Here is a 26549-nt window from a genome sequence, read left to right on the forward strand (position 1 = left end):
GAGACCAAATGAATTCACCTTGCATCAAGAAGTACAAAAAGGTGTCAACCTCAGGCCCTCTGTGTGTGTTGTATTTCACATTGGCATTTGATTTGTGTGTTGTGATACTGAGTGTGTCATTAGCGGGTGGCTCAGACTCTGGGTGTGAACTCCAGCAGGCTAGAAAGGTCATCTTCCTCTCTGCTAATCACATCCTGCATTAAGTATAGTCTCCATCCTCCCCCAACATGAAACGGCATCTGCTCGGAATTCATTTTCGGGCTCTATTGGTATACTGCAAAGGCGAGCATATGCGTGAGCGAGCTAACAGGGCTCCACTTCACTCAAATGTTCATCAACATTTTAAAGTTGAGCTCCACGCAGCCCTCCCAGGAGACTGTTGTGGGATTTTATAGCAGATAATGGGACAGGAAAAAAGAGTAAAATCGCAACAGTGACAGACAGCGTAACAAGGTTCATCTCTCCTCCATGTGCAGTTGTAGCCTCGACTAAGCAGGCAATTAAAATCATCCCATCAGGCCCTCTAAGTCAGACTCTCTGCTGAAAGGCCATTGCGAGAAGCCTGGGGGCGGGGTCTGGCACATTTGAGTGAAACCATGCAAATGTGTAGCAACCCCAAGACCTGGCTTCAAGGAAAGCAAAGCCACTAAAGCACCTCTCATCCACCTCTCTTCTGCTTCCTTCTGTTGGGTGGATTATTGGGCACTTCAAGACCATGTGAGCTCATTTGGGTCGACGCAGGGTCAAAGGGCAGCCCCGGCCAGGAAACCATGACGTGACCCAGGGCCATCAACTTCCTTGCCCTGAGCCTACGTCTCGAAGTATGGCTCTGACTACAAAGGAGGTGGCCACTTGGAGCCGAGGATTATGGGGAAACGGCCCGGTGGCCTCAGTCCTGCTGCTGCCTGGTCCGTAGTATCATCCTCACACCATCCAGGGTTTGTGCCCATCAGGTGTTCCTGGCCTCCGATGTAGCGGAGGCAGGGAGCAGGACAAGCCCACTAGAAGCTTCCCATTATAGTCTGATGGCAAATGGCTTCTGCGTGTCTGCTGATCTTCCAAACTACCTCCGCGGCTAGCCCCAGAAAACTAAGGCAAAGCCTTAGAAACCAGCCATAAATAGTGTTAAAATCCAATACGAGAAGCAGCTGTGCTGAGACCTCTTATAGCAGAGGCTCACAAACTCCAATGCCCAGAGGGACAGGAAGTATTATAAATAAGGGGTGTCAGCCCACCTGGGATAATGGGAAATGGTGGGACCCAACTTAATTGGGGAAAGACACCCGCCATGTAAGGGGGCGGTGCTACTTAGCTTCAGCCCATGATTGCCATGGAGGCCAGTGTGGTCAGTGTTACCAGATGATCCAGTTTTTTAAAAGAGAAAGCACAGGTCCGAATTTTTATGTGCAGTCTTCCAATCTTTAAATGTTGGTGCTGAATTGACATTAGAATAATAATAAATAAAACATTGTGCAGGTTCACAAAAAGAAAAAAACCCACATCCATGGGCCACATTCTGACCCTAGGGCACAAGTTGGCAACCTCTGTAAAGGAGTTGAAGCCCATGGCGTTGGCATATGAGCCCACCAGCACACCGCACATGGGGACCGACAGAAGATAGTTCCCAGAGCACCTGCTTGTGAACACACAGGTGTGGGCGTACAGGTTTGCTTTTGGAATTTTCTGAAGAGCTTAGTCTCTCTGAGGATGCCTTATTTTTTTTGTCTTCCTGTGGCTTTATTTCCAGGCTTAGCCTCAGAGTAAAAGCTTTGGGGAGAAGTGGTCTTACACGTCAGAGCCCTAAACACAAAACAAAACAGAAGTCAGGCTACCAGTCTGGCTGATACATCTTCAAAACCACTTTATTTGTTTTAGCTAGTTAGCAATATAAATAATAATTGCAAAAGTGACAGGGTAGCATTTTACATTCCTCATTGTCATTTTAAAAGAGAACAACATGCTCTTTCTTTTTTTTTTTCCCCCAGAGCTTCAGGTGGGCACACGACACAAAGAACTTCTGGATATTGACAGCTCCTCTGTGATTCTTGAAGATGGAATAACCAAGCTGAATACCATTGGCCACTACGAGGTAGGAAAAGATCTAGCACCCACTGGCTCCTTCCTCATCCCCAACCCTAACTGGATTAGATCATCTCCAGGACCACATAAATTGTTATTACAAGACTCTCACCCATTTTCTGGAATCATTCGCAGGTTGCTTATTTCTGGGTCAGAAGTTTTCCTTAGTTGCTCGTGGTCTGCTCATTTCCCGGTACCCCCTCTCCCAGACCTGCGATTTTCACGTAACCCAGGGACTCTCCATCCTGCGGTTTAGGTCGGAAACTTCACCCTTACCAGATTCCCTGGCCTGTTCAGTGGAAGAGGTACTGTTCAGCTTGACACTGAACAGAGCCTCTAAAGGTTCTAAGTTGCACTGCTGTTCATAATTGACCCGGTGACCTTTGTGTAGGGTTCTTTGTTTCTGAAGAAGATCTACATTTCCTGTTTGTTTGAAATATTCAGCGATGCCTCCTTGGCCTCTGACCCACATGCTGGGTGAGTGTTGAGGTGGGTGAGGGGAGTACGTGATCTGTCAGAGAGCTGAGTGCCAGAGAAGCCTGCCCAGAACGAGAGAGGGTTCGCAGGGGAGATTTCGGAACACTCCGGCAGACTGGGAGTCATTCAGCAACATTATCAAATCTTTGTTGAATATCTACTCTGCACTAAGAGTTGGGGCTGCACGTGAGAGGAACAAAGACCAAGTCTCTGACCTCACGGAGCCTATGGCCCTGGAGAGAAGGGGTGGAAAGGGAAGAGGAGACAAGGAGTAAGGCAACACCTTACTACTACTAATACTAGCACCGTTACTACAACACGGTGTGATAGTGCTGTGACTCGGAGCATCCGAGAAGGCTTCCTGCAGGAAGCAGTGACTCATCTGAGACCTGAAGAGTGAGGAGAACTTAACCAGGCCAGCATACCCAGCAGGGAAGGGAGCGCATGCTTCTTCTTCTGCAGAAAGACTTTTAGACTGGCTAGAACTTGAGAGGGACAGGGGTGGCAGTGAGAGCCAGTAACATCCAATGTTTACGGAGCCCCTGTGCTGTGCCAGGTGCTGGCCTCTGCCTTTCCCTTTATTTCAGCTCATTCTATCCATAGCGGTCCTACGAGACAGGGACTATTACTAACCCGCTTTATAGATGGGTACACTGAGGCTCGGGGAGGTTTACTAATAGCTAGTCCGTGGCAGAGGCAAGATGGGGACCCAGATTGTTGGGCTCTAGGGTCCATGGCTTAACCAGTACATGCCGTGGTTTCTCACGGAAGAAGGCCAGAGAAGTGGGGAGGGAGGGGAGAAGGGGACCGTGCAGGCCCAGCAGCTTCTTCAGGAGTCTGGATCTTATCCCCAGCACAGTGGAAAGCCATTGGAAGATCTTAAACAGGGGAGATTTGCGTCTCAGAAAATGACTGTGGCTGTGCATGGAACATGGATATAAGAGGTGCAAACCTGGAACTAGGGAGACTCGTTAGAAGAGTTTCGGGTGAGAAACGACGCTGACCAGGAATGACGCAGTGGCCCTGGAGATGGAGCCAAGCAGACGGGCAGAAGGTGGACACCATGTGCTGTGTGGCTGGGAGAGAGACTGCGGGCAGGGGAGGGGTCAAGGAGGCACGGGGCTGGCTGGGCGGATGCACAGATGCTCTTGCGGAGACGGAGAAGACAGGGGAGCGGCTTCCCAGGCCCCTTGGAGAGTAGGCGCCCTGCCTTTCATGGCTGTGAGTCCCAGGGAGATGTGTCTGCACCAAGAAGGTGTTTGGGGCCTGCCAGGCTTTCCCCTCACCCAGAAAGAAGCTGAGACTTTCCCTTGAGCAGAGCTTCCTGGACAGCAGCCGGGAACAGAGGGCACCACAGCCTTGGGCTCTTTGGCTGAATGGGTCTCAGAGCCGGTTTGGAAATAGTTGCTTTGGGTGACCCGTGGGTGGGTGCTGGCCCTGCAGCCTTTGCTGGAGGGCACCCAGCAGGGAACGTGGCAGATGAACAACTTGCTCCTGTGCTCACCCTTCTGCAGCTTAGACTTTCCAACCTTGGGATCATCTTGCCAAGAGCTGTCGAGCTTAGCCTTTGGAGTTTATAAAAATCCCCAGGGAACTTTCTGAAAGTATGTATTCCTATCGGCGGGCCATATTTGGAGAAGCAGTGCCCCAGAGGAAATATAACGGATGGAAGGAGTCAGAGGTGGAAGTGCCTAGGAGAGGGGGCTTATTATGGCATCAGTCTGAAGTTCAGAGTTGCAGCCCGGCTGCAGTCTCCTCCTCTTCCTGTATCTGGGTAGCGAGCTTGTCTTGGCAAGCCTGGCAGAAACACAGCCACAAATGCCCTCCTTTCGTATCTTGACTAATGTGCTGGCCTTGCTCAGCTGTGCAGGGAGGGCTGGACCACCCTGGTCAGGCTTCTCAACGTCCCCTGGCAACTGTGTGGCATGGGGTGGGCCCCAAAGGAAGGGGGTGTGGCCACTCACTGGCATTAATAGGAAAAGGCAGGCCAAGGCACTCCAGCAGGGAAAACGAAGAACCACCACCGCCGTCTGCAAGGCAAGGGGAAGACTGTCAGGAGAGATAGGACATCAGTCTTCACTGGAGACATCAGCTGCACTAGACACCTATCTGCTTAGGGATGATAATGAAATTAATCCGGCCTGTAGTCACTTCCCGTCCAAATGATTTATTGGCCTCATACCCTAGCATTGCCACATGGTGGTAATAAATGACAAGACTAGGACACAAGGGCTTAAAGGATTCTCCTTATGTTTAAAAAGCTAAGCCATAAGGCAAATAAGCGCAGAGAGCTTGAAGGAAACTGGGGAGGTCATCGGCTCCGTGCTCTCTGTGCCTGGACCATCTCAAATGCCCTGGTTTTCAAACACTGCTTGAACAAAAGCATCCAGCACCACCCTCAGCCGCCTAAATCTGTTCTCCATTTAGCAGCACCCCTGCACAATCAAAATTTGGAGTAATTTGACAGGGCTGAGCTGAAGCTCGCTTTTGCCCTTTTTTCATTAAAGAAAAATTTTCTCCTCAAACACTTACATTTCCCTCCAAAGAGACAGGATGCTAATTATCACTCTTATTCATTTACTAAAGTGCTCTAGTTTGAGTCACTGTAGGTGCTTGAAAGTGAAAAACTATATTTCAGTTAAAAATAGGGTCTAACTCAGAGTTTTGAAGTGATTAAGACTCACCTCCCTCCAATTAGCCCAAATTAGTTAGGTTTTAGAGTTAATCTTTAGTGACGGCCAGTTCCTCCTACTATCTAAACAAAGTCCCCTCTGCTGGAGTGTGAGCCTCTCTCTTCTTGCCTTGTTCTGTCCTTAGGGCAAATAGAGTGTAGCTGGTCTCCTCTGAATGATTTACTGTCTGTATATTTGAAGAACAGGTTTCTAGAGGGGATCTGAAGGCACAGCAAAAATATAGCATCTCATGGACCAGATTGCCTTCAGAGTCCCAAATTGCCAGCAGTGCCCTGTCACCAGCAGGATGGCATCCTTGCCAACCCTGGGCGTCGGCACAATTGCTCTCCACAGTGATGACAGTGGCAGCTGGTACCCAGCACTTGTCATGTGCATAAGCGTGATTCATGTTGACACAACCTGTGATGAAGGTGCTTTTATTACCCTCATTCTCCATCAGATGAGCATGGAAGAGGACAAGTTTCTGCTCCAGTCTCGTTCTGTCCTGTGCAGACAAAGGGTAAAGCCGATGCCTTTACAAACACGTGAAGCCAGAGGCGTTTTCTCCACTATAAAGAACTCCGCCCTAGTGCTTCCATAACTGGCCACCTCTGTTCCCTGTGAAGGGGACTGTGCGGTGCTCTGGAGCTGAGATCAGTTGTGTGTGTCTGTGTGAGTGTATAGAGGGTGTGGGGATGCTTGCCCGATGTGACTGTAGCAGGGTGGTTGTCTCCCAGTCCAGGCTTTCTGCACCTGCCCCGCCATGTGCCCTCTTGCTGGACCATGTTATTGCACCCACACGCAGCTGTGGGGTGGCATCAAGTGTGCAGGACAGGTGTTGTGTCCGGCAGGAAATGCTCTCTACAGATCACGCCTCTCGTTCTGAGCTGTGAGGTTTTGAGGGCAGAAAATACGTTTCACCACCGTGTCATTGAAGAACGTTCCTCCTAACGGGAGCGCGCCGGTGCCCAAGTGGTCACTGCTAACGCCAAAGTTGTCATTCACATGACATTTAAAGCTCATAGGAATGTTCCAAAGGGTCTGCTTGGGTAAAGTCAGTGGTCCTTCAGGTCAGGTGTCTCATCTGTGACTCTAAGGGGCTTGGACTGTCTCTAAAGGTCTCTTACAGCATGAATGACTTCAGATTCTTATTTACTAGACACATGGAGTGCTTCCTGTATACTGGGCACTGTTCTAGGAGCTTTTACAAAGAGTAAGTCCTTTAGTCCTCTTTACAGCCCAGTGAGGTAGACACTGTCATTATTCCCATTCTGGGCCCAGGGAGGCTAAGAAACTTGGCCACGCTCCCATGCTCTCCTCAGTGACGGCCCGAGGCTGGAGGCAGATGAAAAAGGAATTGCACAGAGACCGTGGCCCTGCTCAGGGCCAGAGGGATAACCTTGCTCAGAGCCAGGCTTGCAGCTCGTGCTCCTAGCCTCTGAAGCAGCCTGGCTGGAGAGCTTATGAGAAATTCTGGTAGTTACCTTCTCTGATGTCAAAATTAAAAGGGCAACCTCTCTTCAGATCTTATGATGAATCTCACGTCTGTGAGTTTATCAAAATGCTTCCTTCTGATCCTACTTTGACCTCCTTTAAGGCCAATATTCCTTGAAGGCGACAGTAGTTACCTTCTTTCAGAAGGGAGGCCTCTTTCAGGCATCCAAGAGCTGACATCTCCAGCCCAAAAATAGCCTGGGGAGCTTAGGTTCCCAATCGCCCGCACACTGGTGGAGGCCAAGCTCCCTCCCTGCGACCAGCTCAGGGTTCCAGCAGTCCTCAAAGGGGGTTTGCTTCTGGCCCAAGGCTAATTCCAGGCACACAAGAGAGAAGCAGGAGCTGTACTGTCATTTTCACTAGTTTCAGGGATCCTTCAGAGCTCTGTCCTGGGTGTCAGGAACATCCTGGGTGATTTGGTGTGTCTGTTGAGAATGTTCTGATGGGCCCCTTCCAAACAGTCCGATGAGCACCGAGCCTCCTTTCCTGAAGGAGGGTTATCCCTGAGCAAGGTTATCCCTCTGGCCCTGAGGAAGAAAATAGATTCCTTTTTCATCTGCCTCCAGCCTTGGGGTGTCAGTGAGAAGAGCTAAGGGGAAGGCGGGGAGAGCAGTGTTGATGAGTGGTTGCTGGGACAACGCTAGTTGAATAGGATTCTGTTTTCACAAAATACCATTTTAGGAATGAGAGATACCAGTAAGGGTTTCCACATGGTGCTTTGTATTGACTATTGTGTTTTTAGACTTAAGGAAAAAGTATCATGGTATTTCAGACCCTATTCATAATTTTCCATAAAATTCTTAGGCTGAAGTTCCAGCTTTCCTCTTGGGCTCAATCATTTGAAATTGCCAATATTTGACCATTTTTTACTTACAAAAATGGCAGTTTCATCAGGTTAAGTATAAGTTCAACCTTATATTTCTAGAAGATCTGTTTTTATGGCATAATCTTCAACTTGTGGCATAAAGATAGTATTTTACCACAGAGAAATCCCGCCTTTACTTGCAAATAGTTTGGAGGATATGTAGCTTCTGTTTGTTTGTTTTTAATAAATTTATTTATTTATTTTTATTTTTGGCTGCGTTGGGACTTTGTTGCTGCGCACAGGCTTCCTCTAGTTGCAGTGAGCAGGGGCTACTCTTCGTTGTGGTGCGCAGGCTTCTCGCTGCGGTGGCTTCTCTTGTTGTGGAGCACGGGCTCTAGGTGCACGGGCTTCAGTAGTTGTGGCACGCAGGCTCAGTTGTTGTGGCTCGCGGGCTCTAGAGCGCAGGCTCAGTAGTTGTGGCGCACGGGCTTAGTTGCTCCGCAGCATGTGGGATCTTCCCGGACCAGGGATCGAACCCGTGTCCCCTGCATTAGCAGGCGGATTCTTAACCAGTGTGCCCCCAGGGAAGTCCGTAGCGTCAGTTTATTTCAGGAGCAACTTTAAATTGATGACATGGGTCCATCTCTCCCTTTGTGGTCACAACTCCTAATTCTGATGGTGGAAAAGTCTGCAGTCCTCTCCACCTCTTTCCAACACGGGCCAGCCATCATTGGAGGGGTATGGCCTCGTTGTCGTTTTGAATCTTGGAGCACCATGAGACTGGAAGGAATTTAATTTGAAATTGCCTTGTGTACCAGTTCTGCTCTGGGCTGGAGAAACATTCCTGCCACAGATCCATCTAGTGACATTAATCTTTCGTTGATTTAATTTGGTTTTCATTCTTAAAGTAGGGGCCAAGAGGACGCTCCCTGCCTCACAGGAGTACGGGAGGATTAATGATCCACTCTTAGGAAAGCATTTGGAGCTCCTCAAATGGAACAAACAGCATCATAGTTTTAACACTTTGGATTCTGTGGCACTTTTCAAAAAGGCATTTCTGTCCTTAACTGAGCAGCAGCTGACTTTTGTGCGAAACAGAAAATGGAAACCTTTCCCCCCACAAACATCTGTAAATAAACTAGTTTTCTGTCTTTACAACAATGTTAAAAGTGTCACGTGGGGGAAAAATGTTCCAGCCCTAGAGCAGCTGTGAAGGTTAGAAATACACTTGCACACATACATGCTCAAACACACACACACAACTTGTCCACTGATAAAATGCTTTTACACTTGCTCTCAGGAGATAATTTCAGAGTAAAATTTCCCCAGTACAAGCTGCGTCTGCGCTGTCTTAATGCCTGAGCACTGTGCCAGCAGCAAGTCATTGCCAGCTCTTGAAAAGACATTTGAACTTTTGGCTGTGCTTCTCATCGGAAGGCCCATCCTTGGTGTTTGTGACTGTAGAGCAAGGGTGCTTGCTTTTGGCGAAACAAAGCATCTGACAGTAGCAGAGTACTGGCTCAACACTCATCAGGATCCATTTGGGATTCATTCTTTGACAATTACCCAGAATGAATCACCAGCTTCATTTTTTAAAAAGGTATTTATTGGCTTAGAAACAGAGCATATCCAGCCAGCTCTTCATGGGGAGGAATTCTGAAACTATGTTCAAACATTCTTATAAACTCGGCATCTGAGTATTGCTAAGGGGGTGCCTGCACAGAGCGTTTACTTTAATTGCATCAAATATGGAGGAGGAGGAAAAAAAAAAAAATATGGAGGAGAATTGGAAAATCAGCCAACACGGTCGCTCAGTGAATGGCTCAAGGGGAGAGGAGAGGATGTTTGGTAATAATGGCAGAGACCAGGAGCTCAATAAGAGTTTAGAGGGGCTTCCCTGGTGGTGCAGTGGTTGAGAATCTGCCTGCCAATGCAGGGGACACGGGTTCGAGCCCTGGTCTGGGAAGATCCCACATGCCACGGAGCAACTGGGCCCGTGAGCCACAATTGCTGAGCCTGCGTGTCTGGAGCCTGTGCTCCGCAGCAAGAGAGGCCGCGATGGTGAGAGGCCCGCGCACCGCGATGAAGAGTGGTCCCCACTTGCCGCAACTAGAGAAAGCCCTCGCACAGAAACGAAGACTCAACACAGTCATAAATAAATAAATAAAAAAAAAAAAAAAAAAAAGAATAGTCTTTAAAAAAAAAAAAAAAAAAAAAGAGTTTAGAATCCGTGCTCGAGACACTTCGCAGAGGCCAGAGGGCTCCTGCCAGCCCCTGCCCAGAGCCCCCTCCCTACAAAATGTCCTGAACACCAGGAGTTGGAGGCCTCTGGCCCGCACTTAGTGGCTGGCTGGACACAGCTGGCTGGACCCTGTGCTCAGGGGCCCCCTCTAGGGCTGGCTCTCTCGCGTGTTCCTTCCTCTGTGGGGACAACCTGCAAGAGATTAGGCTTTAATCCTTTGGTGTTTGCTGAGCAGGTTTGTACATTCTGATAACCAATGTGCTGCAGGCCAGAAGAGAAATTCTTAAGTTTCTACTTTTTTCCAAACGGAGGGAGGCCAGGTCCTAATTCATATTAGAATTCAGAACAGCCTTCACGCTTTCAAGTGCAGGGAAAAATCACTTAGCTGATGAATGTTCAGAAATGACAGGGTTAATCTTTCAGCCACATCCCAGAATGAAGGTGAAGATTTGTGTAGCCCTGACCTGCCTCTTCTTATGGCCCCTTTGTCTTACATTTTTGTGGGCCAGCCCCTCAAAACAATTTCCTCCTCCCAGGAAGCAAGGCCTGCTCCCTTGTCTCTCAGCATCTAGTCCCCCTTGGCCTGAAGAGGCCTTCTTCCCCTGGTTGGGTGTGGGGAAGGGGTGCACAAAAGGCCATTGGGCCCCGGCTTCCACGGTCCCAAAAAGCCTCAGATGAGAACTCTTGACCTTATCTCCAAAAGAGGCTATACATTGGTGTTGAAATTGTGTGTCAGTGTGGTAAAAGCATTTATTTGTCAAATGTGTACATTTAAAATCTGTGGCAGTTTTTTAACAGCTGTGTTGAGATATAATTTATATACCATAAAGGTCACCTTTTCAAAGTGTACAATTCAATGGTTCTTGGAACATTTGCGGAGTTGTGCGATCATCACCAGAGTCTGATTTTAGAACATTTTCATCACCTCAGATAGAAACCTTGAACTCATTAAGAGTCATTCCTCATTCTTCCAACTCCTGTTTTAGGCAACTAGTAATCTACCTTCTGTTTGTATAAATTTGCCTATTCTGGACAAATTATATAAATGGGATTGTACAATATTGGATCTTTCGTGACTGGTTTCTTTCACTTAGCAATGTTTTTGAGGTCCATTCATGTTGTAGCATGTGTCAATACTTCTTTCCTTTTATCGTATGGCAATTTTTTGTAGTGTATTCATTCAATAGAATAATAGTAATTTAAAAAGGATGAACTACTGGTAGCTGCAACAACACAGATAAACATTGTAGACCTTATATGGACCCTATGCTGAATGATTCCATTTACATAAAGTTCAAGAACAGATAAAACTAATCAATGGCAATGGAAGTCAGAAAAGTGATTACCCCTGGATGAAGATGGGGTGGTTATTGATTGAGAAGCCTAATAGGGGTACTTCTTGGGACCTTGAAATTTAATTTTATATCTTGATGTGGGTGATGGTTACACAGTATGTGCTTAAGTGAACATTCTTGAGCTGTACACTTAATATTAGCACTTTCCTTAAGTCATGTTTCAATTTTAAAGTTTTTATTTAAAAGTATATGCAATTTTATGATTTTTACAAGCTTCTTTTAAAAAATAAGAAATACCTGCAGAAAAGAAAACAAATTGTAAGTGTACTACTGGATGAATTATCATAAAGTCAGCCTATCTTATAACTTCCACTCGGATCAAGAAATAGAGCACTGTGGGCACCACAGAAGCTCCCTCCTGGACGTTCCTAATCACCACCCCCCTTCTCTTCTCCAAACAGTGAAATCATAGTTGCGACTGTTTTAGCTAAATGTGAATGGAATCACACGGTATGCATTCCATTTTGTCAGGCTTCTTGGGCTCACCATTATCACTGTGAGGTTCATGCATGTGGCATGTAGCAGTAATTTGCTCACTTTCATTGTTTTATCATTGCCTGTTTTATGAATATACCCCAAATTATTTATTCATTCTACTGTTGATGGTTATTTCCAGTACGGGGCGTTTACAAAGTTTATCTCAGGATATGTACAGGTGTATACCTGGATGTGAAACTGCTCTGTCACCAGTTTATAGGTTAGTTTTTGAAAACTTGTTTCAGCATTTCTTAATACAGTAGGAACCCCCAAAATGAAAACGGCCCAAACATCTCCTGCCCCCTGGAGGCTGAGGTGCCTCCCAGCACAGCTGGGTCCTCCCCTGGTCCAGGGCTGGCCCGCCTCCTGTTGGCCCCACAGCATCCTTTGAGCACTTGCCTCCCCGCATCTCATGGCCTTGTCTGCCACCTTCACAGGACCGCAGACCCTTTGAGGGCAGAGGCAGTGTCTTGCTCATCATTATAGCCCCAGCCTCCAGTGCCCAAAACATAGGAATTCTTAATAAATATTTGATTGAATAAGTGAGAGAATATAAGATCCACCCAGCCATCTAATTCCTGGGTAAAGTTGAGAAATACATTAAGTTTTGAAAACTCATCTATTTTTTATCTTTGCTTTCAGATATCAAATGGATCCACTATAAAAGTCTTTAAGAAGATAGCAAATTTTACTTCAGGTAATAGACATAATGCTGTTAACCTTTTGTTCTCACCCCACTTTATAAAGTATCACGTTTTGCCTCTCTTGGATGTACTGTCACAAAGATGAGATTGAGTTGTTGTCAGGTACTTCTCTGAGAGAGTGGAGGAAAGCCGTTTCGATCTGTTTCTGGTCCTAAGAATGTGAACCCTGCAAAGAGGGGGACAGGAAACTGTAAACAGTGGTTGCCCCGGCTGCCCGACACTGAGGAAGTTGCTGTCATTAAGCACCCTAAGCTCAGGGCAGAATCTTAGCCATCGTATAACTCTTTTCCAACTCCTCAGTAGGATGGGGGCTAACCGAGGGGATCCCCCTGGCAAGCTGAGGGAAGCCTGCAGATTATCACACAGCCCTGGAAGCTCTGAACAAACAAGATAATTCACTTAGCCCAAATCTCCTAGTGACAGACCAACTACAGAGGGAGCTTTGTGGAAAAGTTAACTAGGCCAGTCTCTAAACTCTCTTCTACCTCCCCGCCAGCCTCGGGGCAGGAAAACACTGTGACAGTGCCTTGAGAAAATCCCTAGGTCCAGGGTCCAGGTTTGTCTCCAGAGAAATTATATCCACGCCAAGACAGTCAGTCCTCAGCCCCCAGAAAGGTTCTGGGCCTCACCAACAGGACCTGTTCACACACACAGCTGGAGGTGGGGCTTTCTGAGTCCTGGATTCAGTGCTAGGAGCAGCCTGGTAGGTCCCAATACCTGGTGAGTGCAAACGAAGAATGCGGGGCTCCCAATTAAATAGGATAACTTGGTAGGTTGTAGGACACCCCTTGGGGAACCCCGCCCCCCTCCACATTCCCCCATCCATCACTACGTCAGGCTATAGTGAGAAACCACCTTGCAGAGGGTGGCTATCCTTCTGGTCTAGGGGGATTGGTGTCCTTGTGCTGTAATAAGTGCAAGAGCTGTGTATTGTAGGCTTTAATGACTGGTCTTTTGAGAGCTTGTTATTTGGAGATCTTGCATTTGGATCACTTCATGGGACTTCGAGGCAGTCAACAACACCTCTGCTTCCTCCCTGTCCAATCCAGTGGACACTGGATCACTCTCCTAACCCTCCAAACCCCTGCCCCTCTGTCCTTTCATCACCCACTCTGTGAAAGTCCCAGCCCAGCCCTGGATGAACCCAACTTCTCACCTTTCCTGACCCTACAGCTGGGCAGTCACAGGGGAAAGGCCCACAACAGCACAGTTGGAGTCACAGTAGCCTGTTCCCCCTGTGCTTCTGCTTCTCGAGGCAACCGACTGTGTTCTCCATAATCCCACCTTCTCTCCTTGAAGCTCTGACCCCCACTGCTCCCCTATCAGCAGATGACTTCACCCAGTGCTTCACAGAGAAAACAGAAATCAGAATTCCCTCAACAACGTGCACTAACCCTCCCTCCCTGCGTCTGCCATTCCCTCCTCCTCGCTCCCCTGACATTCCAGGGCTGCCCTTCCTCCCAGCAAGACCTGTCTCTCACCTGAGCTTTGGATCCCACCATCCTTTCCGACCTTCTGAGCATTCCTATGCCACCACCACCGTTGATCTCTCCTCTCACCTACACTTGCTTTCCCTCCCCCACTACTGTATTTTTCCACAAGCATTTCGAGGTATTCTAGTCTCTCTCATCTTCAAAACAAAAAACCAAGTGCTTTAATCCTTCCCTTCCCTGCATTTGCCACTCCCTTCACAACCTCGTTTCTTCCCAGACTGTCCTCACTCTGTGCTGCTCTCCCACCTGCTCTATGACCTCTGCCTTGCTGCCCTTCTCTCAGATCCTAGAAGGGGTCGCCTTCCCTCCCACCGCAGGGCCTTTGTACCCATTCCCCTCCCCCATTGGCCTGGCTCATTATCCATTCATTTAGGTTCAGTCCCGACATCCCTTCGTCAGAGAACCTCCCAGGCTAGGTTCGTCTCTTGTTAGATACTTTCCTAGCATATTCTTCTTCTCCACGGTCCTTATCACAAGGATATTAATTAAATAATTAATTGTGTAATTAGTAAGTCTCTGTCATTGGCTAGGATGTGAGTTCCATTAGGTGAGAGCTAGGTCTGTCTTATTCATTGCTGTTTGCCTAGTAGCCCCTGGCACACAGTAGGTGCCCCAGCTCTAGCTGACCTGAACCTCTCCTACCCCACCCTCAGGTGATCGGTCAGCCTCTGTGCCAGGGACAGGGAACCTGCTTCCCACCCCAGCCCCTGGCCCATCCTGTCTCCATACTGTTCTTAAGGTCTTAAGACACAGCAGGGGGGGGAAGTGTAGCTATGAAGAGCTCAAGTAGGAGGGCTCAAGTAACCTCTTCTGTTTATAGCACAAATGGGGCATCTTATGAGAAGGCCAGTTACCGTGGCTGTTGTTTTAATGGACTGTTTCTCTCCCTCTTTCTGGGGCGTTCAGATGTGGAGTACTCAGAAGACCACTGCCATTTGGTGAGTTCAGGCTTTCTTGTGCTCCTGCTGAATCGGACACCTTCCGCAGCACGAACGGTCTCCTTGGGTAACGCTTCTTCTACTCTGTCTTCCCTTTAGATTTTACCAGATTCGGAAGCATTCCAAGATGTGCAGGGAAAGAGACATCGAGGGAAGCACAAGTTCAAAGTAAAAGAAATGTATCTGACAAAGCTGCTGTCGACCAAGGTAAACTTACTGTTCTGGGAGCGCTTTTACGGCTACCTTGGGGGTGTATGATGTGTTTGACTTAATTTCCACTGAAGTGTGAAAATGCTACAAATCCCTTGTGCCTTCTAGCAAAGCAAAATGAAAGTTTAAATTGTAAACACTTCCTACCCCCTTCTTCTGTTTTTACAAACTGCAAAGATAAAGCACTTTACAGATTTCCACCATAACATCTTCAGTCAGGGATTTAATATTGTTCCCAGTCCCTTTACCCACCATTGCACTATTGTTATATTTTTAGGTGGACAGCATAATTATTCCTTTTTGTTTACTTATTATTATAGGTGAGCAATAAAACTCCCTCTTTGAACTGCAAATAAAATGAAGAGGGGGGAGGTCATTTTAAAATTAAGAATTCTGTTCACATATAAAAGTGTCAGATATGAAAGCCCATGGAATACCAAATTGGGAGCAAATTTTACTTTATCTGGCTTTTAGTGGGATTAACGGAAGTCTGTGGTGATCCTTTTTTTTTTTTTTCTGAAATGACTAGCAATGTAAATGCTATTATCTACACCTGGCCCTAGTCTTCTGATGGGCATGCTTCTTCAGATTATAGCAGAGCATCTGCTTGGAGCTTAGATTTGTTTAGTGGGTAGAGGACAGCCAGAGCCTCTTGATTTTCTCATCTGTCCCACAGAGCTCTGCCTATTTGGTTTTAGTAAAACACTCAAATGCTTTGGAAAGTACACAATAAAACCCTATGATGGAAATACATGCAACAGGAAAAGTTCTGGGAACCGAGCAACATTACTTGAGTTTTTCTAGGCTGAACATAATAAAAGCCAAACGTCTGGGGCTTCTTGGTTTATGTATACAGACCTCCAACTTACATTTCAACTGCTAGAGATGTCTAAGATAGCCTCCCTGTTGACTAAACAGTGTTATCAGCAAGAAGCTTCTGAAGCAGATCTAAACCTGGGCATGGATTTTCAAGACCTTTGTCTAATACTGTGAGTGTTGGCCTCATTTGACGATTTTTACATACTTTCTCTTCAGCTTGTTTTTCTCTGTTTTGTAACTCAGATTTCATTTTTCATCATGTTTTCAAAACCACCACCCTATTTTTTTTAATCTTCCAAGTCTGATGTGCTCTGTCTTTCAGGTGGCAATTCACTCTGTGCTCGAAAAACTTTTTAGAAGCATTTGGAGTTTACCCAACAGCAGAGCCCCGTTTGCTATAAAATACTTTTTTGACTTTTTGGATGCCCAGGCTGAAAGCAAAAAAATCACAGATCCTGATGTTGTACATATTTGGAAAACAAACAGGTGGGAACGAACAGTAGGTGATTACTGTTTTCAAAAACCTGGGTCAGAATCTTTAAAAGAAGGGCATGGATGGTTACAGAAGGATTCATTTATCCCTATCTTAGAGTTTTTTGGCTTGGTAAGCTATCATGTCAAAGCAGTTTCTTGCTGTTACTATTTTTAAACAATAAACAAAACCATTCCTGTGCTGAGACTCCTAGTCTTTAGGACAAAGAAAATAAACTCTATTATCTTTAAACAAGTTTAGCTTGACCAGTAAAAGATGAGAAATTAATATTTTCTGGTTTTATCCTACAATTTTCCATTAGAGAAGACTTAAATTTGTCTCTCAGAGAATTAACTCTTTGCGGTTTCCAAGCTGTCCATTTTGTATAGAAATTTCTCCTTTTATTTGATCAAATGCCATGAGAATTAGTCAAAGGGTTGTATTTTGTTTTGTTTTTTTAATACTTTACCTTAAGCTGAGGCAAGGCATCCAAATTAAAATTTCTCCTCAGTAAAGAAACATAGCTCATTACCTCCAATTGAAATACTCTGTGCATGAGGTGAATGAGAGTTAGTTAGTTACGATGTAACAGAACTTCTCAGTGCAGCCTCAAGCCCTTCTAAGCACTGGGGTTAGCCAGACCATTTTTTTTTTTTTTTTTTTTTATTTATTTATGGCTGTGTTGGGTCTTCGTTTCTGTGCGAGGGCCCTCTCCAGTTGTGGCAAGCGGGGGCCACTCCTCATTGTGGTGCGCGGGCCTCTCACCATTGCGGCCTCTCCCGTTGCGGAGCACAGGCTCCAGATGCGCAGGCTCAGTAATTGTGGCTCACGGGCCCAGCTGCTCCGCGGCATGTGGGATCCTCCCAGACCAGGGCTCGAACCCGCGTCCCCTGCATTGGCAGGCAGACTCTCAACCACTGCGCCACCAGGGAAGCCCAAGCCAGACCATTTTAAATAAGTGTGAAAAGCTCCAGGTCTATCCTAACTCTCTACTCTGGCTCCCTCCCTCCCTCCCTCCCTTTGTTGTAGCCTCTCCCTCCCAGGCCCTGCTTCTCCCACACCAAGCTCCGGTGCTGCAGGCGACAATTTCACCGTGAAGACAGCAGCACACGAGCAGGGGCGCTAGTCAGGACAGGAGAGCTACTGAGAGGCCCAGCAGCCCCTATGATGGAGGGAATTAGCTAGGCCACAGGACTCTGAATGACTTCCAAGTTCATATGCAAACATCTGAGTACCGACTGTATACCAAGTACTGTTAGGTGTTGGAGATACAGTAACAGACAGACAGAAATCCGTGTTCTTACAGCGCTTGCATTTTAACAGGTAAATTGTGGTATATTAGAAGTCGATTAGTGCAGTGCACAGAGTGGGGAAAAAAGGATAGAGACAGGATAGGGTGGTCAGAGGCCTCAGGAGATGACATTTGGATCAGGTCTTCAAAGAGGGCACAAACCATGAGACCGTCTGGGGCAAGACCGTTTCAGAAAGACGGACAAAAGCAAAGTCCTGAGGCACAAGCCTGCCTGGTATGCATGAAGAGGAGCGACGAGGCCAGTGGAGTTGGGGCGAGTAAGGTGAAGAGTAGTAGATGAGGGCCCAGGCCTAGATCATGCAGGGGTTTTCTCCAGAGAGAGATGGAGAGCCACAGAGGGTTTTGAACAGAGGAGACACAGGACCTGATTCTGAGTTAAGAGGATTGCTAGTACCTGTGGGAGAATTAACTGTTGGGAACTGGGGGGTAATAATCTAGGTGAGAGATGACAGTGGCTTAGGCCAGGGTGTAGCACTTAGAGGGGGTGAGAAGAGGTCAGGTTCTAGAGATCTGATGAGATGCTCTCATTGGTAACCATTATTTAATATAATCTGGAACTTTTTGTGGAGAACATTCTTGTCTTGTCAAGGACCACTTTCAGACTTCTCCAGTCCTCCCTTTCAGTAGCTCTGACAGTTTAACCCTTTCTTGTTCTGAGTGATGCTGCCATCTGTTGCTTGGTATATTTGGCAAAGCAGACTTGCATACTTCAATGACAAGGACAAAAACACCCGTTTACAAACTGTGATAAACAGAGCATCTGCCTCATATGAATGGCTGTATTTGAAGAGAGTTTTCTCTCTCTTGGAACAGCCTCCCTCTTCGCTTCTGGGTAAATATCCTGAAGAACCCTCAGTTTGTCTTTGACATTAAGAAGACACCACACATAGACGGCTGTTTGTCAGTGATCGCCCAGGCGTTCATGGACGCGTTTTCCCTCACAGAGCAGCAACTTGGGAAGGTAAGGCCCAGCTTTAGGATTTCCTGTACGTATTTCTGTCTTCCTCGTAAACATTCAAATAATAAACCATACCAGCTAAAAAGAAAGTCAGTGATAGTCACTGAAAATTTGCTTTTCTTCAAAAAATCTCTCATTTATTTCTATTTTTAATCTAGTTTAAGTGAAAACCAAAATAGATTATTTCCACCCTACTGCAGACTCTGCCTGTGAAAACCTTTTGTTTTTCTTTGTTTCCTAGAAAAATCGTCTACAGGCGCTAATAAACTATGAACCCAAAGTATGAAACTACTGAAATTTGCCTAAATTAATTCCATCTGAATATACCTAAAAGTGTCTATTTGAATACAACAAATTTCTGATGGGGAAGGAAATCTTGCCTGAGATTTCTAATACCTCTAGTTTGTCAGTTTACAATCAAATCAGTATTGTTTTTCTATGGTTTTCTTTGCTGAGCAAAAGCTCTAAAAGGCAAAAAAAAGATAAAAATACAGAGGAAACTTTGAAAGAGATGTTTTGGTCTTATTCAGGTACTCAGAAATATATTAAACTGAGCAGTTTATGTATCTAATGGGTTTAGAAAATCTTTTCATGCTGAGCAGTGGCTCTTTGGTGGAAGGATGTTCAGAGTGTCTGGAATGAAGTGTGAAGGACATGTCATAGGTGCCTCAGACTCCTAGTCTAAATCCAAACTCACCGCAAACCAAACCTGTTTTTGACTTTTATTTTCCTAGCATTGCGTAGTCTCTCAAGGTAGAATCCTTGGCATTACCTTCAACTCCTTCTTCCTCCCACCTCTATCTCCCATTGGTTACTACTCACTTCTGTCCCTTTCTTCTCACTCCTCTGACCTATCCCTTCATTCCTTCTCCACTAGGATAACTGCCTGCTTAACTGGTGTCCTGGCCCCTGCTGTCTGCCTCATCCCCGTTTCACTGTGTCTCAGGTTATCTTTCTAAAACATAACTCTGATCTTGTCAGGCTCCTGCTTAGTTAAACATTGTAAATACTTCCCATTACCCACCAGATACAATCTTCACAGTGCCACATGGCCCTTCCTGACTGGGCAAGTCTCTTTTCTGGCCTCCTCGTTTTCTTGCCCAATCCTTCTGCCTTCTATGCTATGGCTTTTAGTTTTCCCAAACTTAACCATGAGCTTGTTTTCACATCCCTTTGCTCATCCCTTTCCTGTCTCATAACCCCTCTGTCTAGTAAAACCCTACTTATTCATTCATTCAAGAAACATGATTCCCTAATGTGTACCAGAAACTGCAGGAGAATCAGATTAGTCTAAACATACCTACTCTGTGACTGTTCCCCTGATGGATTTCCCATGCGCTTTCTTCTTTTGACCAATAAAGTTCTTCCTAGCATGCAATACACGGAAAGACACGTAACTGGTTACTTATCCATAGTAAAAACGGCTGTTATTGCTTACTTACTATGTTCCTGGCATATTTCAATTAATCCTCACAAGAACCCCATAAAGTACTTACTATTACCCTCATTTTATAGATGAGGAATTGATGTTCTGAGAGGTTACAAGTCTTGTTTAAGAGCATATGTCTAACTAACTCTATGGTCCTTTTCTTTGCTCTATACTCTGCTACTAGTTACTCGTATCTTAGTAAGCACTGTGTAAGTTTGTCTTCCCTGATAGATTGTAAGCTTCTTAAGGGCAGGTACTGGTTGGTTTTTCATTCAATGCCTACCCACAGTCCCTGGCTAAATACATCTTTATTGAATGAATGTGATTGCATGAGTTGTGGGTTCTACTTAAACTTGACAGGTGAAAAAAATCTCAGTAATTATCTCAGTCTAGGCATCCTTCAGAATGATTCATCAAGCCATTGCTAGGCCATTCAAGCCATCAATACATTTAAAAATGTACTGTGACACTGGCCCTATCAATCATTAACTCACCTATCTTCCCTGAGGAGTGAGGCAATAAAAATACATATTCCAAGATAAGAAAAATTTAAGCAAATTTTTGTTTGGGCCTCCTCCCTCTCTTCTAGTGTGCATTGTGCACCTGCTTTATGAATTAACCAGACCTCCCCAGTGGCAGAAACACCTGCTGAACCATAAAGAACAATTTTTCTTCTTCTGTCACTAGCTGTGTAACTCCTTAGAAGATAACATTCCTTTCTCAATCTGTAAGGTGTCACGATGACCCACCACCCTCCTTATATGTGCAGAACAGACTGGTCAGATGACCTGGGGAGATACTGGGCTGCACCTAATGGAAGCTCTTAGGTTAAATAATACTTACTTATGACCTGATTAATGCTACTACCTGTATTACTTACGTTCTGCCTATTTTACAAGATTACTGTTTCTTGCATTACCAAATGTGTGACTGAGCCTCCAATAAGAATGATGACGACTAGGTGACTTGAAATGATTGACCAAATATCAATGATTGTAATAGTGTAATTCTAGATGTGGGAAGAAGCAACAGGAGGGAACCTGGACCATTCCTGGACCATAATAGACTAGTAAGACAGGTGGTCCAGAGGCTTTTGGCTACTGTTAATGGGGCCTACCTCGTTCAGTAATAGCACAGTGAGTGGCCTATCAATGAAATCCTCATCTGACCTGGGAATGAGCATTCCTGGTCATGAAATGCCTCCCCAACATTGGTCAAAATAAAAAATGATGCCCATCATCCAGTTCTATAAGAATCAAGTCATTAGCCACTGCAGTCACTGACCTATAATACACCGTGAAAGGAATTCAAGGCAAAGATCAGGATGAGGCATTTTGTGCTCTGGGAAAACTGGCAGAACTAGCCCTCAGATATTTTCAAGAGAAAATTTTATGAACTCAGTTTCTTGAATATTCCCATACTTAATGGTTTTAGTGCATTTCTAAGATATCTGCTCCTCACAAATAGCAGTAAACTTCAACCAAGATGTGCATTTGATTGCACATCCCCCTTCCCTCAAATTACATATACAGGCCTCCCCCACTTACCTCGTCTAAACAGTGCTCACAGCTGAGAGGCTACCTCCTGGGTCATAATCCTCAGGTTGGCTCGAATACATTTTTCCATTTCTTTCTTAGATTGACTATTAATTTTTCTTTGACAGTAGATGTTACATTAATTTTGTCAAAATTATAACTTTTAAAAACAAATCTTCATTTGAATTTTAATATCACTGTTAAAATTACTTAAAAACATTCAAACTGCCAGGGAATTTTTGCAAAATGAGACATCAGAGCCACCAGTACTAATGACCATGCTCTTTCCTGAGGACACTGGAAGATCTTTATAATCTAATAGAAGGGACAAGCGGAAAAATCTGCCACTGCCAATTACTTACCACGTTCATGGTTATATAAAGGGCTCAATCAGACCTACACTCAAACCTTTTATAAATGCCAGAATTCACTGGTGGGTGAGGATGAGAGCAAATGTTTTAATTCAGGCTTTTTACAACTATTAGTAATGAACTATGATTGAAATAAGTTCCATTGTTACAGTAACTCAAAATCATGCAAAAATAATAATTTCAGTTCTTTTATGAGAGGAAGGCAGAATATATTAGCATTTAATCTGCCTGAAGATAACAGTGACTCACCAGAACTATCTGGATAGCAGTCAGTCGTGCAGTCAACAACGTTTATGAAGGCCTACTGTATGAAGAATCCTTGTTACCAGGAGATAATAGTGGTGGAGGTTCAGCTTACACTGGTACTCTTATAAATTCCCCATGGTTTTTTAAAAACTCTTTTGGTGGTGGTTGTTTTTCAGGAAGCACCAACTAATAAACTTCTCTATGCCAAGGATATCCCAACCTACAAAGAGGAAGTCAAGTCTTATTACAAAGCAATCAGGGATTTGCCTCCATTGTCATCTTCAGAGATGGAAGAATTCTTAACTCAGGAATCTAAGGTATTGTTGCAAAGTAAAAAGACTGGATTTGGATATTTCTTTAAAAAAAAAAAAAAAAGCCATTTCAGAATCTCTCAACAAGGCTTTCTTTCTTTAAGAAACATGAAAATGAATTTAATGAAGAAGTGGCCTTGACAGAAATCTACAAATACATCGTAAAATATTTTGATGAGGTAAGATTTTAAATAACATTTAAAAAAATAAGATATGAATCAGTCACCAGAATTTGGTCATAAAGCATTCTGTAGGTCTCAGGACAGCTCTGGCATCCCAAATGGCCAGAAAGGGAGGCCAGGAAGCCCGGCTGCGATGGGGGATCCTGGCACCAAGCCAGACCCTGCACGTGGCTGCTGCCCCGCGTGGTTTTACTATGCTGCTCGCCTTCGGACCAACCATTTACATTTGAGTTAATGGGGCCTACAGCCATACCGGCACAGTTAACTTTGATGAGTAAGTAGTGGTCCTAATAAAAGGGGCCTGCTTATGCTTGGTTATAATCTGCTAAAATGAAAGCTAAGCTTGTTAAATCGCCTAGATTCTGTATTCAGTAGTTAAAAGTATGACATATTTCTAACGTAAGCAACTATTTCAATAAACCATTCTCCTTTATGATTAATCCTCCTTAATCTGGATTTTTTTCTTTGGGAATTCACACAGACACAGTCATCAGATGCGCTGTTTCCAAATATGTTAATTCCCCCTTCCCTGATTCCCCCCACTCAGTCATGCTGGGACAGGCTATCCATGTCAATGGTGAGAATAGCTCACCAATTCCATTTGCTACTTGAAGATCAAGTGAAGCACTAAGGTAGGGTAGAGGCAATGAGTTCCTTAAACATGATAAGCATCCCTCTTTCCAGGGGTCAGGGGTTAGAAGGGAAGCACTGGGGAAGGGAGGGGAGAGGAGGGACTACACTGCCGGGGAGGGGAGGGGAGGGGAGGGGAGGGGAGGGGCGAGGGGGGGAGGGGAGGGGGGGGGGAGGAGGGGAGGGGAGGGGGGGGGAGGGGGAGGGGGGGAGGGGAGGGAGGGGAGGGGAGGGGAGGGGAGGAGACGTCTCTGACCAGGAGGCCCCTGCCTGCTGCATTTAAGAAGAAATACTTGCCTGCATGTTGGCTGCCCAGGAATGCTTGCTGTGCTTGGAATGGCTGTAACATAATGCATAAAACAGGGCCTTGAAATTCTGGCCCCATATTTGTAAGCAAATAGTTTGGTATTTCTTGTGAGCTTCTATTTTAAACCTAAGCGTTGTTGATCCTGTGATAATGACTTAGCAAAACAACTTGCAAAGTGAGTATGTAAATGATTGAAGAAAATGTTGGCATCTGTTTCATACAGATTTTACCACTCACAGCATCAGGAATGCAAAAAAAAACAGAATTGTAATGCTAAAACCACAATATCTAAAATATAACTGTTCTAATTGTCAACAGATTCTAAATAAACTAGAAAGAGAACGAGGGCTGGAAGAAGCTCAGAAACAACTCTTGCATGTAAAAGTCTTATTTGATGAAAAGAAGAAATGCAAGTGGATGTAAGCACTCTGGGGCCTGGCTTAATCTGGTAAAGTTCTTCAGACGACTTGGGAGCAAAATGGCTGCTTAAGCTACTCTGTGTCGTTAATTATTTAAGTTTGCACATAGGTTCCACTTTGAGCACTGTCTTTTTTAAGAGAGCAAGGCACACGCACAGCTTTTAGAAAGCATACCAAGCACTGTGCCTGTGTGTGTACTGTGGGAGCGCTTCTGTACATAGAGTTGGAGTGGTTGTCACAAACAGCCTCCTTGTTCAGAGACTACAGGGCCAGTAAGCAAGGGTCAGTATTGTAACTACAGTCTCCACTTAAGCACAATGATATACGTGGTTTTGTTTGAAAACTACAGCTGTGTAGAACTTGTGACTACACTGCACCTCTGCAGACAAGGGACACTGCCAGTGATCAAAACAAAATGTGAAATGAGTCATCTGGAAACAAGGTAGGGGTGTTAGGGCAACCTTGCGGACTTGCAGCATTGAAACTTTCCCCGGTAGTTCTTGGAAAAGCTGACCGCAGAATTTGGTAGTGTGTACACTTAGCATTTGTGAGTGTGTGTGTGTGTGTTTTTAAACCAAAAACTAACAGTGTTGCAACATTGTTGAAAGGGCTCGTGTTTTTCAGTGGTCACCGACTGTACTCCATCAAACTCACCTCCATTTCACTAAGGAACTCTAAAGCAGGGAGAGGGAGTAGGCTTCTTTAAATGCAACATCATTTTACCCAGACACTTTAAAGTATGTACGTTTTCTTCATTTTATTTTTTTCATATTAAATGTATTTGATGATAGTGGACATGTTGGCTATTGTAAAAAAAAAAAAAAAAATCAGTAGCTTATTTCTGTCTAAACAACACTTCGATCAGAATTGTCTGTGGAAGAGTAACGCACTCCCCTAATCCTACATCTCTATATTACTATCTCCTTGCTTTAGATTTCTGGTGAACCCTGTGGTTATAAATACTTGTGTGTGATTAAAAAAAAAATACATTTTACATTTCATGAAATTGCTGTTCACACTGGAGTATTATATATGAATATATATATTTGAGGCCCATGGCCTGAAAAATATTAGTATACAACTTGGTATCTTAGTCTTACGATGTACTTTTTGAGAGTATTCCTCACAAGAGAAAGAGTTAAAAAAAACCTGTTTTATTCATGCCTTTTTTAAAAAGAATTCCCTATCTAGTTATACTGTAGTCTTTTTATTGCTGATTTTTTATTCCTGAATTTTTGCTGCTCATGACCAACTTTAATACCACTGTGTTTTCCTTCTATTAAACCAGAAGTAAAAAGTGTAATTGGCAACTCTCAAACTTTCCTTGTGGCACCTTTACCCTTGGTGCTCCAAATCCCAGATCGAGGAAAGAAATTTTTTCAAGTAGCAAATAAAACATTGATCACACATTCCTTAAAATCATTTACCAACACTGTATGGGATATCAGGATTTAAATGTGAATTTGTCTTAAATGAATGCTGTTCTTTTTGCTCCTCACTATCTGGTAAAGAGTGAGAGGCGACACCTCACAAACTGATCAGAGAAAATAAGCATTTATTGCCCTGACAGGCACCTTCCCAATCCTGTCGCTTTTGACCATTATCTGTCCAATGGACACACCTCAAAAATACTACCAAATAGGTTACTTATAAAGGTGAGAGGTCTGGTCCCCATATAAGGCTGCTACAGTCTTGATGTGAAGGGGTTCACAAGAGAACAGTAGGAGAGCTGAGAGCCAAGGGTAGGAGAGTTGCCCAGAAGACTTCCCTTCTTTAGGGTACAGAAATGCTAAGAAATCTCAAAGGATCAGTTACAGCTTTATCTAAGTATTCAGTAAATGCTACATGAGGGTGTCCCTGTCCAGCTCTCTGGCACATGAGTCCTGTGTGGAGACTTACCTTCTTTTCCAGGGACTGTGCTGCTGGGAACTTTGGGCAAGTCACTTACCTCTTTGTGCCTCAATTTCTGTATAATATTTCTAACCTACCTCACTGAGGTGGTGTGAAGACTCACTAATGTATGTAGCGTGTTTGTCAATCCTCCAGTGAAAAGCACTATCTGGATCACATTAGCCAAATGCAGTAAACGGCCAAATTAGATGTGTGCTGAAGACAATCAGTCACTGGGTCTACATTAAACAGCAACCAGAGAAACAAATGGCAAACATTGTCTATTTTCAAGTTTCTTTGCATATTTTTTTGGTGCAAAACCATTTATAAACAACTTTCTTTTTCTAACACTAGTGTCTACAGCAGCATTTAAAAATTAATTCTGTTACCTTTTTCTGTATTAGGGATTTAAAGTCTATTTCTTATTGTATACCTGATTGAAGCCGTTCTTGGAGATGAATGTTTTAAATGTCTATATCCAAAAATAAACATTTTGATGTAAATGTGGACTGTTTTTGTCTTTTTCCTCCTTCAAATTTTCTAGTTATAATAGATTTTTAAATTCTGAGTGGCTCCATGGAAATTAATTATTTTTCAAAAACAAAGTGTCACTGTATACACTCTGTAAATTAGCAGCTATATATATAGTAAGTAAATCTAGTTTCTTCTAAATGATGTTAAGGCTGCACAATCTCACTCCTGGCCTCCACTATCAATTAACT

General features: G+C 44.6%; 1 protein-coding gene across 1 annotated transcript in view; it reads left to right on the top strand.

The window, feature by feature from the left end:
- The window catches only part of PLXNC1 (plexin C1), a 146184-nt gene extending 119854 nt beyond the window's left edge, over positions 1-26330 (top strand). Inside the window, exons 23-31 of the mRNA XM_036866611.1 lie at positions 1986-2089; positions 12244-12298; positions 14705-14736; positions 14836-14943; positions 16088-16251; positions 18363-18510; positions 22265-22405; positions 22504-22578; positions 23837-26330. Coding sequence (XP_036722506.1) covers positions 1986-2089; positions 12244-12298; positions 14705-14736; positions 14836-14943; positions 16088-16251; positions 18363-18510; positions 22265-22405; positions 22504-22578; positions 23837-23941 — 932 coding nt within the window. The 3' untranslated portion in view covers positions 23942-26330. The remainder of the gene's footprint in view (positions 1-1985; positions 2090-12243; positions 12299-14704; positions 14737-14835; positions 14944-16087; positions 16252-18362; positions 18511-22264; positions 22406-22503; positions 22579-23836) is intronic.
- The last annotated feature ends 219 nt before the right edge of the window (positions 26331-26549 follow it).

The sequence above is a fragment of the Balaenoptera musculus genome, chromosome 10 (assembly GCF_009873245.2).
Source record: "Balaenoptera musculus isolate JJ_BM4_2016_0621 chromosome 10, mBalMus1.pri.v3, whole genome shotgun sequence".
NCBI lineage: Eukaryota > Metazoa > Chordata > Mammalia > Artiodactyla > Balaenopteridae > Balaenoptera > Balaenoptera musculus.